The 19,030-nt window shown below is 40.7% G+C and overlaps 1 protein-coding gene across 2 annotated transcripts in view; it reads left to right on the top strand.

The window, feature by feature from the left end:
- The first annotated feature begins 2,875 nt into the window (after positions 1–2,875).
- The window catches only part of DNTT (DNA nucleotidylexotransferase), a 38,301-nt gene continuing 22,146 nt past the window's right edge, over positions 2,876–19,030 (top strand). For both annotated transcript variants that reach the window (XM_082406548.1, XM_082406549.1), the window contains exons 1-5: positions 2,876–3,285; positions 14,814–14,988; positions 15,692–15,820; positions 17,092–17,262; positions 18,296–18,367. In XM_082406548.1, coding sequence (XP_082262674.1) covers positions 3,083–3,285; positions 14,814–14,988; positions 15,692–15,820; positions 17,092–17,262; positions 18,296–18,367 — 750 coding nt within the window. In that variant the 5' untranslated portion in view covers positions 2,876–3,082. The remainder of the gene's footprint in view (positions 3,286–14,813; positions 14,989–15,691; positions 15,821–17,091; positions 17,263–18,295; positions 18,368–19,030) is intronic.

Below are 19,030 nucleotides of genomic sequence, written 5' to 3' on the forward strand. Positions count from 1 at the left end.
CAAAGCAAATTAAATAAGACATTGGTTAGCATAATATTTCGATGATTTAATAGCTTTATATATCACATAGAACTGATTTCAGATCAAAGTGGGACTTCTCTAAAAACAAAACACGAAATCACTACCAACTGACATTTATTTAAAGTGCTTCCTCTGTGCCAAACACTCCACTCAGGAGTTTCTGTGGGTTACCTCAGTCAATGCTCATTTTACAGATGGGGAAATCTGAGGCTTAGAGAAGTGAAGCCCCGTGCTCAAGGTCACAGTTCCAAAGCAAGGGAGATGATGAGATTTGTACAGGCAGCCCGATGTCAGAGCCTGAGCTCTCAGCCATGTCTCTGTACTTCTCCATCCCCTTTACCACTTAGGTGACATACCGGTTCTTCTTCTGGCCATACCCTGGAGGAGAACATGACAATTCCAGATTCTTGTCAGAATCTTTCCCCCACTCCAGGCTGCAGGGCCACTTGGTAATTAAGACTGCCTTCTCATGTGAAACATTCAGCACTTCAGTAACCAAAAGCCTACCAGTGAAGACCACAGTGGACTCTCATCCCAGATTTTGATCTTTGGCAAGCAATCACAGCACACTGGAACGGCAGAACTGCAGTAAAGGTCTTACCAGATGTTTAAATCCCTTCTGTAACATTTCAACAAACAGTTGTTTGGACTCTATTTGAACAATTTTCATGACCTGTAATATCCCACTGTGCAATGTGGCCTCTCTATTTTTAGAGAGCCCTAGTTAATAAAAAGTTCTTACTCGCAGAAAGTTAAAATCTATTACTCTGGAAATTCCCTGGAGGCAGTGGTTAGGACTCCGTGCTTCCACTGAAGGGGCGTGGTTTCGATCCCTGGTCCGGGAACTAGGATCCTGCAAGCTGCTGGGTGGAGCCAAAAAAAAATCTATTACTCTATAAGTTCCATCTGAAGATTTTTGATCTTTCTCTCTTAATCAACACAGACAGCTTTGCAAATGCTTGAAGGCAGCTGTCATATCACTTTTCCCTGGTATTGTGGTGAGGAGTTCACGTATTTTTGAAGGTAGCAACAGTCTCAAATATGGCAGAATGGATGAGCAGAGCTCAGATTTGTTATTGGGGAAGACACATGTAGAGGAAGGCTTCTTTGCAGTTAAGAGCACAGGTTTTATACTCAGATTAAATTCAGTCATTTCCTACTTGTGACCATTGACTAGTTCTGTGACCTTGAGAAAGTTGTTAAACCCAGTGGGGATGTTAGTACCTACCAGACACTGGTGTTGTGAGGATTCAATCAGCTAAGGCTTGTAGGTGCTTGCCATGGCCACAGAGTAGACGTTCTGGAAATGAGATTAGTAAAGTGTATTGATGAAAGACACGAATTTTATTTTACACATAAAGTTATGAAAATGTCTCTTTATGGCAGTAATTCTCACCTAAAGATCATCCCATCCCATCCCAAAAGATTAATTTTAGGCTTATATAACAGACTACTTAGTCTCCTGAACAGACAACATTAGTCTACTGAAAAGCTGAGATATTTAGCATTTGAAACCCAAAGATCTAAATCAAGATCTGATTCTGCCCCTTATTCTGTGATCTTGAGTACATTGAGCCTTTGCTTCCTAACTTATAAAATACACCAGCATAGCTAAAATGCCCACCATGAAATACAATGGAGCAATTAGAGGCAAAAGATTAGAACACAGAGCAATGTGAAAGGATCTGAAAACATAGTTCCGAGTGAAAAAGAAAAAGGTGATCAGCAGGATGAGAAGTATAACAAGGCCATTTATGTAAAATCAAGACAACCATACACGATGAATAACACCCATGCTAACTACAGAAATCCAATGTATTGCAGTGCTACTCTATGAGGGGAAGAGAATGCAAGCTACTTGGGAGGTTAAAAAATCATCAAAAATAAAGACAAGGAGAAAAGGGAACCCTCTTGCACTGTTGGTGGGAATGTAAATTGATACAGCCACTATGGAGAACAGTATGGAGGTTCCTTAAAAAACTAAAAATAGAACTACCATATGACCCAGCAACCCCACTACTGGGCATATACCCTGAGAAAACCATAATTCAAAAAGAGTCATGTACCACAATGTTCATTGCAGCTCTATTAACAATAGCCAGGACACGGAAGCAACCTAAGTGTCCATCAACAGATGAATAGATAAAGAAGATGTGGCACATATATACAATGGAATATTACTCAGCCATAAAAAGAAACAAAATTGAGTTATTTGTAGTGAGGTGGATGGACCTAGAGTCTGTCATACAGAGTGAAGTAGGTCAGAAAGAGAAAAACAAATACTGTATGCTAACACATATATATGGAATCTAAAAGAAAAAAAAAATGGTCATGAAGAACCTAGGGGCAAGACGGGAATAAAGACACAGACCTACTAGAGAATGGATTTGAGGATACGGGGAGGGGGAAGGGTAAGCTGGGACAAAGTGAGAGAGTGACATGGACATATATACACTACCAAACGTAAAATAGATATCTAGTGGGAAGCAGCCGCATAGCACAGGGAGATCAGCTCGGTGCTTTGTGACCACCTAGAGGGGTGGGATAGGGAGGGTGGGAGGGAGACGCAAGAGCGAGGAGATATGGGGATATAGGTATACATATATCTGATTCACTTTGTTATAAAGCAGAAACTAACACACCATTGTAAAGCAATTATACTCCAATAAAGATGTTAAAAAATAAATAAATAAATAAATAAAGACAAGAGGGGTCTCAAGAAATTTATAATAAGTAAATAGATTAATTAATTAATTAATTAATTAATAACATGGAAAAATGATGCTTCCCTACCTTCCTCAAAAGGTTATTCTGAGGATCTGATGAGATTATGCATAGGAAGGCAAAAGTTAATTTACCATTTCCATTATCATCTCTGTACTGGACAAATGAACAGAGGTAGCAATTCCCCATGGATCTTCAGCAGGAAGTCATGAACAGGGCAGAGCCCCGTGAGGTGGTGAGATGACATCAGGGCTCCTTATGAAGGAGGGGCAGGCTCTCCCTCACTTCTGGAGACACCACTTGATGGCACAGCCAGAGGCAGCAGCAGCCTCTTCCCATGGATCCACTGCACGTGGGCCCCTCGGGCCCTCGGAAGAAGAGACCCAGGCAGGTGGGTGCCTCGATGGCCTCCCCTTCTTATGACATCAAGTTTCGAGATTTGGTCCTCTTCATTTTGGAGAAGAAAATGGGAACCACCCGCAGAACCTTCCTCATGGAGCTGGCTCGAAGGAAAGGATTCAGGGTTGAGAATGAGCTCAGGTAAGACATCATGGATTTCAGTTTGTGAATAAGCAGGGCTTCTTTGGAACCCAAGGAACCCGTGTTTTCCTCCACCTACAGAAGAGGTGACGCTCCCGCTGGGAGAACAGGTATGAAATTAAAGAACAAATTTGAGGCAATTAGTTAAGGGAAATAAGATGAGTGGGGATTTGATGCAATTATATTGAAACCAGTTGGCACCAAAAGATAAGGTAATTTTTTTTTTTTTTTTTGCCTTTCACTATTATGAGATGAGGTATCTAGGGATGATCAACAGAAACCTAGTTGGGAAGTTCAATGATGAAACCATTTGGGTTTGTTCTTGACCAAATTAAGCTAAAGCACCACTGAGTTCAATCAATAACTGTCAGCTGCTTGGAAGCAAAAAGAGTGGTTTGATTGCTTGGCCCTTGAGCTGTACATCTGACTGTGCTGAGGTGGGTAGTGTCTGTGATGGGCTAGGATGAGTTACTAGCTGGCTCACCATAGGCACCTAAATGTGGCTTTGATCATGCTTTTCTAAACAGCAGTCTGAGTGGGATTTGTAGAGAGAGGGATGCTGGTTAAAGATTCAGGGGCAGCTCTGTCCAGGGGTGATGGACACCACGCTGAGAGTGATGAGCTCAGAGCCCAGAAAAGAAGGCAGTTGAACCAAGCGTGTGGGGCACCTCAACTGGTTCACTCACAAACCCACTCACATCCCAGCATCGGCCTTGCTCTTTTTCTAACAGTTACGTAAACTTTTCACTGGTCTCAAACAAAACAAAATCCAGACACAAATGGTATTAGAACCTTAGCATAAATAGTTCCAAACAGAATTGCCAGAGGGCTTGTAATGAATAAAGAATGATAATTAATGCAATTGGCTGGCTTTGATTGCCCAAGGAATAGGTTGACCACATTTTTTTTTTCAGGAAAATCTATAAGAATTCTGTGTGAAAATACATTTTTACTTTGAAGATAGTCTTTGATGTTAAAAAATAAAACTGACAAGCATTTCCTGATGAAGTGTCAGTTTCAAATTGCTAGAGAAACATATGTCAAAAGTCAATAATCAGATATGATAATTTTCACAATACCCATAATTCATATGAAGAGTCAATCTCATAGAAACATTTTATTTATTTATTTTTTACTGAAGTGCCCCATTCAGAAATTCCTGAGTTTCCCATGGTCTCCCTCACCCGATTTCTCTTTACATGGTCTCCTTCCCCCAACTCCTGCCTCTTTTTTCCTTTTTAACCCCTATCTCATTTGGGATGTTAAGCTCAAAATCTCATTGAAACATCCCTTCCACAAAATCATAGATGTCATCCAATTGCTGAGTCTGCCTTATTTAACAGACTTACATAAAATATTGGAATCAGGAGGGGGAAAGATGACATAGGTAAGTGGCTAAAAACCGAAATTGAAAAAAAGGAAACTGAAAAAGTAGAAATTAGAAGCCTTAGCAAATATGGAACTGCTTTTTGTGGTAAAGAAATTTGGCAAGGGCCAGACAGGAAGGTGAGAGCCAGATGGTCAAGGGATCACTTACATAGAAAGCTCTCTGTTGAAATGTCCACACTTCCAGCAAGAGCTGGCTAGTTTAGTTACAGGCACAGCTACGAATATGCACACGGTGGCTGAGGCAGGTACTAGGAGAGACGCTGGGAGGCAAGCTTCTTCTTTTGACAAAAGAGCCCAACAGGCAGCTTTGCTGCCAGGGACTGAGCCCAGCTGCTCAGGCGACAGAGGAAACTGGCGCACGGTGAGCCAACTGCTGCTGTGATATGACGGTGGCAAAGTTCCCAGGCTGGCTGCTCAGAAGACACATTAAATACAAATGTGTTCTATGGCACAAAAATAAACCACAAGAAGTAGAAGTCCTAGCTCTCAAACGGAATTTCCATACATAGTTATATAGACTTTAACTGGAAAAGACAATGGAAATTATTGTAGGGGAAAATCTCTAGATAAGAAATCTAGAGACCTCAAATTCTGGCTCTGACCCTTCCCAGCCATGTGATGTGGGGCAAGACCCCCCTCTTCTCTCTGACCTTAGTTTCCTGATAAATGGTCTAGTTCATCTGATGTGATACCACATGTGATGATGGATGTCAATGTACCTGGATAAATTAAAACAGTTATACAAATGTAAAGTGTGGTTGTTTTCTTGTTACTTAGCTGAATCCATTGACCTTTACAGTAAAACCCTAAAGAGAGTGCTCTCTCTCCACACTCTGAACTAGATCAAATGACATAAATAAATAGAACAAAGAAAGGAAGGAAACCCATCCAATCGGCTATTTTGTAGGGAAAGGGGTAGTAGGGAGAGATTAGGTAGTAGGCGGAGGAGGTCGTAGGGAGATATTATAGCTGCTTTTATGCTCTGTGTTTTCCAAATGTTTTTACAATAAATGTATATCTTTAAAATGAAAATAAAGGAAGTTGTTTTTTAAAAGAAAGGATACTTCTCAATAAGAACAGCTAGATCTCTCCTTTTGATATATAGGATTCAGAGAAAGAGGAGCTAAAAAAAAAAAAATGCTCTGAAAATAGACAGTAATCTCCATAGTTTCTAACACATTCTTTGGCTGCCAGGAGGATTAAATTTGAGGAAAAATCTGATTCCCACTTTACCTGGACCTGAACACACAGCTTAGAAATGGTGTACCTGAATGCATAGCACTATCTGGAACTATTTAAATTTCTAGCATATGTGCACTGTATCTTTATATTTGGATTGGACTTCATTAATATTTATGTTATATTGCAAAAGACATGCTATTCCATGTGCCATAGGAAGCTGGTTCTTAAAATATAAATCAGGAGAGGTGTCAAGATCTTTGAGGCATTTGTGCACATTCATTAAAAAGGTTTCTGAATTTTATTCCATGGCCAACATCCTAAATTTTAGAGCAGCTTCATACTATTCGAGCTACTCTAGCTGGGACAAGCTAGAGAAGGATCAGAATCTAGTGTTTGTCACATTCTTCTTTTATCCTTGATTCCAGTACTTTGAGCTATTTTAAAATTTTATCTGCATCAACCCTCCTCTATGAACATATTAGCTAAGCCTACCATCTATGTCTTGACCTAAATCATTGATGTTGAAGAAGAAAGAGCTGGGTAGGAAGGGTGGATCTCCATGGTTACATCGCCCAGCAGATTAACACTTGCTGAGTTCCACTGTTCAAGCTGTAGAAACCCATCAGAGGATACTTTTGCCCTTCCTGGACCTGCATAATTTGTCTACAAGGGTACCTTTGGAAGGCATTGTTTTTACTGAAAGCAAGATATACCATCATGGCATCACATATAAAGGGTTCTGTTAGTACCCACTCTGCACAATATTTGTCAGGTTCTGGAGACAAAAAATAGGAGAAGACTTGAACCCTGCAAGCAAAGAGTTTAAAATCAGACAGGGGAGTCAGGAACTGTGCCTTTGTTGTCACCTAGCATGAAAGGGTAGCATAATGTATTTTCCAAGTATGTACTCGTCTTCCTCTTTTTTAAAAAATTAGCATTTTCCTACCCAACACTTCGAGCCTTCTTGTGTCATTTTGGTTTCCATCCATTCACTATGTAACTTTTGAAATGTGGCTTCTGCCTCACTCAGTATCCCACAACTATCGTCTTCAAAGAATTTCCTGGTAGTCAAATCCGTGGTTTTTCACCTGAATGTTGATAAAGACTCTTTCCTTGACTAAACTCTAGCGTGGCTTCCAGCAGCTTAAGGCCATGTCCCTAGGATTGTACCCCTGGCCCAGCCTTAAAATGCCTGCCTGAGAAAGCTCAAGGTTACCAGGAGAATTTACTATTTGTTCCAGCCAAAACCCGGCAATAGGCAGATAGACCCCTGAACCCCCTCTTAGAGCAGTTACTTTAGAAACCTTGCCATTATAAACCCTTTCTCTGCCCCTTTGAGATGTAAATCTTCCAACCACCCAGAACTGTCTTCTCAAGGACCTGAGAGCAAACATCCAAGGAGATAATTCTCACCCCCGGTCTCTGCGGGAAGGTAACGGCCTAACTTCAGTGGGCCCCTTGCTCTAACTTGCACCACTGCCTCCTGTCACAAAGACTCCAGACGTTTTCTCCTCTGAATAAGCAGCAATTAGCAAATCCAGGTGGCCAAGTCACAAGGACCAACCCCCTTAATGCCTCTCTGTGCCTTTCCCACACTCCAGCCTTTACAAGGTCTCCTGACTTCTGTTCCCTCAAAGTTGAGTTCCATTCATGCTGGACCCTCTTCCCTATTGCAATAGTTATTACTGAATAAAATCTATTCTTACTGCTTTCAGTAGTGTCCAGCTCTGTTTATCTTTGACAATGTCTGATCACTTCAAATTTGTGGTATCTCAAATAAAAATATTAAAAGTCTTTGTTTGCAAAATAAACTGAACACCAGATGAAAGAGCTGTTACCTGCTCTAGAAAATACGATGTTGAACTGGTCCATCTCTAGGCCTCTTCTAGGTCCAATGTCCAAACACATCTTCACTGGCTTCTCTTTATGGTTTTTTCTCACTCTTTCTCCCCCAACCTTGAATGGCTCCTCCCTGCACCTCTCTGCATCTAAGACCTAAACCCCTGGAAGCCTTCCTAGAGGAAGAAACTTCCTCCGTGGACACAGGTGTGATCCATGGCCTAGGGTTGGCCCCCGGCTCTTCCACTTGGGTTTGCTCCTGATCTCATCCAGTTACCCCTCCCTGACTTCACAAGGGCAAGGGTGTCATCTGGGCCATTGTGTAGACCTCATCTTCATACCCTTGACAATTTTCTTACACAGAGTAGGCTTCAGGAAATATTTGCTCAAAGAATGATTTATCTGGTGAATATGAAACCAACCAAAAGAACTTATGATTACCAAGAGTAATTTTTGTCACTAAATTTTTTTTTTCTAATTTTTTTTTTCTACAATGCACCTGTATTACCTTTGTAATCAGCAAAGTAATGAAGACTTTATTTTTCTGAGTTCAAGAGCATGCAGTGTAAAAATCAGTCCTGCTCTGGTCCAAATTATTTTATATTTCAAAATTTGTGGACTTTAAATTAATGAAAATGTTCACAGTCTCATTTACTGTGGGTCAAAAAATAAAGGCAAGACCCTCTCAGTCTTAAGTATATCAAGGGCTGGAAATAGAAACTTGGCTTTACTGGTGCTAGTAAGAGTGTGCGATAAAACCAAATAAAACTACCTTGATTTTTTGGTGTCAGGGATTCTGAAACAGATCAGTTGCTAGGGAAATTGGCAAGAGGATTTTTTTAAACTGTGAATGTCTCTGCTCAACTATAAATAACAATTTAAAGTTATTGTTTACAAACTAAGTCCTATGTCAGATGGAAAGAATTAAGAAATTAACAGATACAAACTACTATACATAAAATAGGTAAGCAACAAGGATTTACTGTATAGCACAGGGAATTATATTCAATATCTTGTAATAACCTATAATAGAATATAATCTGAAAAAAATAACTGAATCACTGCTGTACACCTGAAACTAACACAATACTGTAAATCAGCTATACTTTAATTAAAAAAAAAAAAAAAAAAGAATGCCCTCTCCAGGGAAAGAAAAGAGTTTTAAAGACAAAGAAAAAAGGAGGTGGCCATCCATGAGGACTGCAGGAATGAGCTTGGGGTGTCAGTCTGGCTCCTGGCAAAGAAGGATGGCTGCCTCTTTCCTCATGGAGAGTTTTTCTAATTGTATCAAGAGGCAGGACCAACTGGGGAAAGAAAGACAGAAAGATCAGGGATACTGGTATCTGAGAAAAAAAATCGGAACTGAGATTTGTGAGTTAACCTTTCAGTTTAGAGCTTTCTGGACATCTGAGGGCCACATTCATGATTCTTATAATATCTTTTACCATATGTATTATTATATATCTAATGTGTTTCTTTTAATTGCCCCTAAACGGAATCATTGTAATTTAGCCCTATCTTAAGGAATAATAATCATAAAAACCATGGGTCTGATATACATAATTTAAACATATAGATTTAATAAACATATAAACTTTTGAAATGTTCAGTTATGTACTGCCTAAAATTATCTCATGTGCCTGCAGAGAAATGAGTACCATGTGGGGAAACATTGCTGTAATTAAGCCCCAAGTCCAGCATGGGGATCAGATCTAAGCTGGGGCAGGTAAAGAGCGATCTTTCTCTATAGCACCGTTTCACAAGGTGGAGTTCTTGGGCTGTGAGGTGGTTTTGAAATATGGTGGCCCCCATGGAGTGCCAGGGACTATTTTCCCTTTCCTTGCATTGGGGGGCGGTGCTGGTGTACCCGATAGGGTACAGCAGAAGTGACACTATGTGGCTTTGGGGGCTAGCTCATAAAAGGCCCTGAGGCTTCTGCTGTTCCTTGGACCCCAGAGCCTCAGGTAAGAAGTTTGAGTTCCCCCTGAGAGAGACCACTTAAAGGTGCTCAGGTCGATCGATGCTGCTGAGCCCAGCCTCCCAGCCACCCTCACCAAGGTGCCAGACACGCAGGCTGTGTGGGACATCAGTACCTCCATCAGCTGTATATGGAACAGAAGGATGGCCCAGCTGAGCTGCCTAAATTCCTGACCCACAAAATTGCGAGACGTAACAAAACTGTTCATTTTCAAAGCCATTACATTTTGGGATTGTTGGTTGTGCACCAACTAGATAACTAGAACTGACTGATTATGTCAGAATCACCAAGGGAGCTTGTGAAAATCCATATTTCTGGGCTCTAGGTGAGATTTACTGAATCTGAATCTCTGGTAATAAGGCTCAGGCATCTGAATTTTAGTCCACCTTCCTGTGTGTCTCTAGTAGACACTAGAATTTTAGAAACTTTCCTTTAGAGCTATAGATTAATCAATTCATTCTACTAGTGGGCTCTCTATTGACCATTACTATAAATCTGGCCATGAGCTGGGCGCCAGGCATGATTATAACCATGCAGATTATAACACTGCCCCTGCCCTTAGGGATGCGAAGGATCAAGTCAAGCACATTTCAGTTCAGCACCAGTTGAAGAAGAGGACCCTGCATGGTTTTCCCCGTGGGAAGCTGAAGGACAAATCCTAGTTCAGGATTACTGTAATTGGTTCACAGCCTCCCAGACCTAGTCCAAGGCACTATTAATTGGTCATGGCTAAGAAACTAAATGCACTTAAAGAATGGAATCCACTGATATTTCAGGAACAGCCATCTCAGCACTGCCTTGGGGTCTTTAGAAAAGATTGAAGATGGCTGCCTGAGGCTCGCTGCCACCTTTTATCATACGAAGAAAGCCCAGGTCTTTGGGGCCAAGGCAGAGACTACCTCAGCCCCAATCCCAGGTTGATTTGCCCTTGAAAATGACATTCATGTGTATTTATTTTCATGTGTATGAATTTTCCTTTAAGTAGAATGAAATTCTACTTAAATGAAATTCATGTGTATGAATTTCCCTTTAAGTAGAAAAGTGATGAAAGATGGTTCATGACAGAAAATGGGAAAATATAGAAAAATGCTTAAAACAAACAAAACCTCGCACAGGGGTGTAACCACAGTCTAGCAGAACGTTAAGAGATTGCTCGAGCCATGAACACCTGGGTTTGAATATTGGCTTCATGTAACCTCTGCAGGCTTGGTTTTCTCATTTGAAATTTTATTGCCCACCTCATAAGACTCTTGGGCGGATTGAGTAAGAATATATCCGTGCGTGTGTGTGCGCGTGTGTGTGCGCGTGTGTGTGCGCGCGCATGCGCGTATTGTTATTCTTGCTGATTGTCTGGAATGTTTCTCTCTAGTCTTTTTCTTTCGTATATACCAGTATTTAATTGTTTGTTGATTGTTTTACAGCACCCTTCCCCCACATCCCTAGGCATTCTGAATGTCTCTGTTAGAGGCAGGGCTGAGTCCAGAGATATCCTAGGTGAGAGATGGTGTGGAGGAGCAGGGGGTGGTAAGTGTGGCTGGTGAGGGACCTGAATTTGGAAGAGGAGCCCCGGGGGTTCCTCCTGAGCACATCTATCTCCCTCGGAAGTTTAGGCAAAACCCAGAGCTCTGGGAGCCTGACATCCCCTCTGTGACTTCTCCATCCTGGTGTGTAGCCATAGCAACTGTTCTTTCAGACTTTCTGGGACAGTCCTTATTGTAGCCCATATTATACTGGACATAAAACATCAAAACATGAATCCTATGTGACAGCAGCAGGGAGAGAGTGTCTAACAGTGTCATGTAGGAAGTGTTAGTCCATCTCTATTTCTGCACTTCGGAGAGAATCTTCCTCGTGATGATGATGATGGTGGTGGTGATGATGATGATACTCATCCTGATGGTGTTCCTTTTGAGAAAAGGAATAGCTCTCGCCAGAGCCATGAAATTAAGCACAAAGTCACAGAGGGGCAGCTCAGTGTGGTCTAGCACACAGGTTTTATTTTATTTTATTTTTTTGGCCGTGCCACACAGGATCTTAGTTCCCCTACCAAGGATCGAACCCGCACCCCATGCAGTGGAAGCATGGAGTCTTAACCATCGGACCACCAGGGAAGTCCCCCAGTACAGAGATTTTAGATTAAAACAGACCTCAGATCAAATTTCAGCTCCACCAATTATTAGCTGGGTGAATTTTTAATGTCTCTCAAAAGCTCTCTTTTCTTATTTTTAGATGGGGATAATCATACCTATCTCATAGTGTTATTGACAATTAATGAGGTAGTGTATGAAATGTGCCTACCATGGTTCTGGCACATGGTAATATTCAAATATTATTAGTCTTTTCAATACTGGAGTCTTCATAGCAGAGAGAAAACCACTGTATCAGCAAATGGCTGCCACAACACAGCAGTAAGACATTGGTAGCAGAACATACCAGACGGGGTGATCCTTCTTGGTAATACTATCTGCTAAGGGCTCAGAACAGAAAGTGAACAAATGCTTTATTGTGGCGGTCTGGAACCGAACTTGCAAGATCTCTAAGATATGACTGTACTGTGATGATGTTAAAGTTCCTAATGCTGACTTTCAAGCTCTTACTTTGTGGGAACGAGTGACAAACAGTACTGAACTCTGAATAACACAATGTAAATGTTTGTTTGATTTTTTGTTTTTGTATGTGCTTTATTGTTGTTGTTGTTTTGTTTTGTTTGCTAGTTGCTTAATGAGCAGCGGTTGGAAGTCTAAATCAGAGTCTTCCTTCATATGATGTATAGCCTATATTCACAAATATGCTGATATGAATTCAGTAAGAGACGAATGTGGTCCCCATCCAATAGGGTGAGCTCAGATATCCCCACTGGGGGATGATGGTACAAGAGTGGATGGTGAAGGGTCTAAATTTGGATGCTGAGCCCCAGAGCTCCTCCTCAGCACAGCCTGCTCCCTCTGAGGTTTAGACAAAACCCTATTTATAATAATAAGAATAAATATTATAATAAATAATGTAATAGTAAAATTTCCCTTCAAAGGGCAGAAATATAGAAGGAATAATACTTACTATGTAGTCCTGTTAATTCTTTCATTGTTCAAGTCTTGACATAAACAATCTTTCAAGAAGTTTACCATAAATAATCTTTGGAATTATATGGAGCTGGAATAGGGAAGCAGCTAGCCGTCTTCCCTCATCCCCTGTAAAAGGTTGTTTTACCCTGACTTATTTCTGCCTGGGCCTGCTGCACATTCTGCCATCCAGATGGTCTCAGCTCTGATCTCCAGCCATCCTTCCAATGCAGCATGCCAGAAATAAACTTCAATTCCACTCCCCCACCCCTTCCCCCAAAGAGATGCGACTTCCTAAATCCTTATTTTTACCAAAAGTGATAATACTTGAGTGTGATAGATATGCTGGAGTCATATTTGAGTCTATTCTCCACACCATCTTTTATAGGCGATGCCAGCTGTCTGTCATATGTCTTCTTTGCCTTCCTTTCTAGAGCTATAGGAACCAGAGTGGGGTTAAAGTCATCTTATATCTGGTCCAGTGATTTGTCTTCCTAAGTAGCTCCCCACCTTTCCCCAACCCATGACTCGCCCTTCCAAATCATTGTGTGTAACAGATTAGTCTTTTAAAATAACACGACAACGCTATCCATGTCCTGCTCACAAAAGCCTTCAGTGGCTCCATAATCCCACAAAACAAGATCCAACTTCTTCAACCAGGCTTCCAAGACCCTCTGTAATGCGGTACTCAGACACATCTACAACTACTTCCCAACATGAATTCTTCGCTCCAGTACAGGCCATTCTCCTTCCTTTCCTCTGAACCTTTTCTTCCAGGAGGACCAAAAGTTCTGCCTACCAGGTACCTTATCCCTCCCATCCACCCAGACAGGGCACAAATCCTGCTTTTCCACAAAGCCATCCACCTCTCCCAGCCCACACCAAATTCTTTTCCCTCTCTGTGTATCATTTGCAGATCCTGCCCATGTCTTGTGTCTTATCATAACATACTGTTAACATAAGATACTGATGCCCAGAGACTTCCCTTTTCTTCTTTGGTACCCATCACCACCACAAGAAACCTAGGGCTGCACATATAACAGTGAACGAAAAGATACCCAGTGAATCCAAGAGTCAGTCAAGAAAAGGAGAAGGAGAAAGAAGAAGTCAAGCAAGAGAAGTGGGAAAAAGAAGAGAAAATCTATTTTTTTCTCTTAGATACCTAAGTACGCTATTTTCTATTGTTATTTCCCAGATTCATAGACTATTTGAACTGAAGGAGCCTTAAAAATTATTAGTTCCAATGATATAATGCTGACTGTGAAGACTTCTTAAAAACTAGAAATAACATACTTGACCCAGAAAAGACAGTCAAAAAGGATAAATATCATTTACCAGCTGTGTGACCTTCAGGATGTCCTTAACCTCTCTGTTCTTCAGTTTCCTCATTTTTGAAGTGTGACTAGTATGACATTTACTTGAGGAGCTATGTGAGTATTAAATGAGATAATGTATGTAAAGTACTTGGACAGTGCTGAAAAACATTGTAAGTGCTCAGTACTTACTAGGGAAAAGATACAGGGTCATACGTCACAGGGTTGTGCTTTGAAAAACATGTAAAACAATATTTCTCAAAGGCTGGTCACCTCCTATTAATGGGTTGTGAGATCAATTTAGTGGGATGTTATAAGCATATCGACATCTACATCTATCTCTATTTGGGGTGATGATATAAAATGTGTTTCTAACTGTGGGTCACAAATAAGTTTGAAAGGCACTGGGTTAAAGCCCTCTACAAATAAAAAGGAAGTGACACATCAAAGCCACAGGCAGAGTGCAAGGTGCTAATTTAAGAACGATTTTACCCTCCATCCTCTCTGGACCTTGGTTTTCCATTGACACCACAATCTTACTAATGTTTTCTTAATTTTTCTTGCATCTGATATGTAACGTAGACCACTGTTGTTACACTAATTTAAGTAGAATTCCCTTGCATGGAGGCCTATTTCTCCGTGCCTATGGTCAGGTCTACTGTGCGTCTTTCTCCATCAGATGGAATGCTTTGAAACACCTCAGGGAAAGAGGAGAGCTTCTCATTTCAAAAGTCCCTTCAGCTGGTAACTTTGTCTTGCATTCTGCAGTGATTCTGTCACCCACATTGTGGCAGAAAACAACTCTGGTTCAGAGGTTCTTGACTGGCTTCAGGTACAGAACGTAAGAGCCAGCTCACAGCTAGAACTCCTCGACGTCTCCTGGCTGATAGAAAGTATGGGAGCAGGAAAACCAGTGGAGATTACAGGAAAACACCAGCTTGTTGTAAGTGTCACGAATGTGATTTTCATTGCCTTTTGCATATGATAAGAACATGGGCTGTAGAATCAACAGACCTGAGTTAAACCCCAGGTTCTCTGCTTACTCCCTGTGTGACTTTGGCCAAGTCACTTAGCTTTTCTGAGCTTCAGTTTCTTCCTCTACATTATAAGAACAATAGTGCCTGCCTATCTTGTAAGATGGTTATGAGGATTAGAATAACACACATGTAAAGTGCTTAAGACAGAGCCTGATTTATATATGCACTTAATAAATGGTAGCTATTTTTACAAACAAGTCTATACACAAATATTTCAAAATATTGAAGTCTTGATGTCTAGCAGTCAGAAAAGTAGAAGGTTCTTATTTTTTTTCTTACTGTGATCATTCATAAAGAAAAAAATAAAGTTAAGCTCTTAATTCCACACCCATCACCAACGGACCATAACTACATAAGTTCACAGAAAAGAAAAATGATATTTAATTGGTAGTTTTTTTTCATGTTATTTTTTCAGATTGCAAAAATAATACATGTTAATTATAGCAAATTCAAATATTAGAGATGCATATAACATAAAATTTGAGCCTCCTATAATTTTATTCTCTTTCCAGAGACAATTGCCATCAAACTGCCTTTTTCTTCATACACATCTATTATTATTACCACTATTATTTGTTATTTAAAATGGATGCTTATGCATTTGTTTAGGTGAGAACAGACTATTCAGCTACTCCCAACCCAGGCTTCCAGAAGACTCCACCACTTGCTGTAAAAAAGATCTCTCAGTACGCGTGTCAGAGAAGAACCACTTTAAACAACTGGAACCATATATTCACGGTAATGGAGATTTACAACAACACCTAGAGCAAATGCAGGGCTTTCTGCTTCTTTCCATGAATCTCCAAATTAAGTTATGAATATTCCTGAAAATCTAGGAATGTTTTTCACACTCTTACCCACTCCCCTAACCTGATCTCTGGTTCCTCTTTCTGTCAAGAATGGTTCTCCTTTTGTCATGGAAATAGACAAATATATTCAGAGCACATTCTTTAGAGACAGTAGGTTACTATTTATCGGGAGTTGTCGTTAATAGACGCAAAAGTTATCAAAGGCAAATATTCTGAAAAAACAAATATGTACTGTAATTAGTCCACTACACAGTAAGAGCAAATTACACAGAAATAGCAATTGTGCATAAACAGCTTTTGCTGGGAAGCCAGAGGATTGAGAGTCAGCAGACCTGGATTCAGCCTCTCTGATGTTAACTAGCTGGGGCAAGTCAATTCCTCTCTCTGAGCCTCAGTTTCCTCATCTGCTCAAAAAGGAATTAGCTAGATCATCTCTAAATTCAGCCCTGAAGTTCAATAATTATGTTTCAAATGACCCGAACAAGCCTATAACTGCTTGTCCTCCAGCCTAGAGTCAGTAGTCAGATAGATAAAACTTGCATTAGTATATCAAATACAAAACTTCTCCTTTCTAGTCTTCTAGCCCCACGTGTGCAAGGAGCACCAGGAAATTGTAGCTACTGGGCACACTGAGCATCATGCCACACAGCTGCAGCTGCTTCCTCCTCTGCCAGAAATGCAAACGTGCCCTACCTTAAATAACCCCCTACCTTAAATAACCCTGCTTGTGGGTTTGTGCCACTTATGATTATACCCATTCATTCAACAAGCCTATGCTAAGTGCTGACTATATTTCACGTATGAGATAAGAGATGGGGCTTCCCAGTGATCAAGACAGAATCCTGGTCACAGGCTGGTAGGAAAGTCAGCCAAGAGGGAAGGATCATGCCAAGTAACAACTAGGAAGATGCAGTGAGCACAATATCATTTTATAGCTATATCACTCCTGAATATCTAATGGCAGAGAACTCAAAGTTGCCTTACAAAGCACTCTGTGGCCTGTCCTTTCAACTCAATTCCGCTCATCCACCAAGGGAGGGGTGCAAAAGTACAGGACACCCAATCCTGATCTTTGAGGAAATAGTCACGAGGTGTTCTAATACTTAACAGAGAGCAAGAGGTGTTTGCAAGTGACTGCTGGCTCGGGGGCTAGGGGCTAGGAAACAGACTGTGTTTTGTTCATCTGGTTTTATTCTTCAGGATGCCTTTGAGGTATTGGCTGAAAATTATGAGTTTAAAGAAAATGAAGTCTCTTGTCTGGAATTCATGAGAGCAGCTTCTGTACTTAAATCTCTGCCTTTCACAATCATCAGTATGAAGGACACAGAAGGAATTCCCTGCCTGGGGGACAAAGTGAAGTATGTCATAGAGGTAAGGGTGAAAGGTGATTCGTCCCAACTCCTGATAGGTAGGGAGGGAGGGAGGGAGAGAGAGAGATGCAGTTAATGGATTTTCCTGTTAACTATATAGATGTGGTATTCATGACTTATTTTCCTTTTTCTCTAATATATATTATATAGATATATTATATTATATAACATATATATTACATAGATAGATAGATACACATATACACATGTGTAATTCATACTCCAATATTTTCTTCCTGGAGCTATGTAGGGTCAGCTAGTGGGAAAATAACTCTCCCGTATTATTAATCACAGTGAAAGACTCTAGTGACCTAAAAGCTCAACGGGAGAGGAGGCTATGACTTCGAACACAGGCTGTGTGAAGAACCTCACTTCCACTCACGGGACATTGCCCTCCAGAATGGTGGTGGGTGTGATGGGCAGTGGAGCTGATTCTGCATCTCTACCTGTATATTCTAAGAAGAGAGCCAGGGATGGATAGTTATTTATTTAATGATGTTTAAGGATTCCCCGGCAAGGCAAATTGGTCATCCAAGAGTAAGTTTCAATATAGTCAAGCTCAAGGTAAATTATTCAAGGGAAATAATCCCAACTCTATTTAGAGGATGTTGGGTGGCTCTGAGCTAGACATCATAAGGGCTTGAACCCGGATTAGCTTTTCAGTGGGTCCAAAATTAACTGGCTCAGATGAAAAGTCCTCTTGTTTCAGCTAGTTTATATTCATTGAAAAGAAAACTATCTCAAATATTTAGACACACCTTTGTCAGTGAATCTTTTGGTTTAGTGTTCTGTAGATTTGGACCCTAATCATTCTGTACCTTCCTCCTTGAGGATTGTAAAGGGGTCCTTGGAAATATAATAACCTGAGATTTTTCAAGCAGGAAATGTCTTGTTTTCTCCAGATCAGCTAAGGAAATATCCTGTATACAACAGGTGTATTTCATGAAAAATTAAGCTACTAGATCTGGGGATTTGAAAATCTTAGACTGCAGTTAACATCACTAATGTAATATATTTTTCAACTGTTCGTGCAGGAAATTATTGAAGATGGAGAAAGTTCTGAAGTTAAAGCTGTGTTAAACGATGAACGATATCAGTCCTTCAAAGTACGTGATTTTTATATGTATTTATCAAAAATGGCTTTTCAGTTAATCCTATTACTTATTCTAAGTGGTTGTTTTAGTCAGCTTGGGATACCATCACAAAATGTCGCAGACTGAGTGACTTAAACAAAAAATATTTATTTTCTCACAGTTAGAGCCTGGAAATCTGAGATTGGGGTGCCAGTGTGGTTGGGCTCTGGTTAGGACTCTCTTCCTGGTTTGCAGACGGCCTCCTTCTCAATGTGCCCTCACATGACACAGAGAGAGAGCAAACTCTCTGGTGCCTCTTCTTATAAAGGCACTAATCCCATCATGAGGACCCACCTCATGACCTCATCTAAACCTAATTACCTCCCAAAAGCCCCATCTCCAGATACCATCACACTGGAGGTTAGGATTTCAACATATGAATTTGGGAGGAGGGGGCACAATTCAGTCCATAGCAGTGGTCTAGGAAGCAGATGCCTAAATAAATATGGGTGCTTGGGCTTATTGCCATGCTACGGTGAGACACAAATGACCTTACCTCCCAAGGGTCTGTCACTCCTGGGTACACTAAGACTGTGAGACAAAACAAACCTGTTCTTTAAGAAACCTGCTCCTCACTGAATCCTCGTCTGCTTTGAAGCAGGGTTTGTTACCACCCAATGTTCCCTACCTTGGAGT

This window comes from Balaenoptera borealis (assembly GCF_965194805.1).
Source record: "Balaenoptera borealis genome assembly, chromosome: 10".
NCBI classification, from domain to species: domain Eukaryota; kingdom Metazoa; phylum Chordata; class Mammalia; order Artiodactyla; family Balaenopteridae; genus Balaenoptera; species Balaenoptera borealis.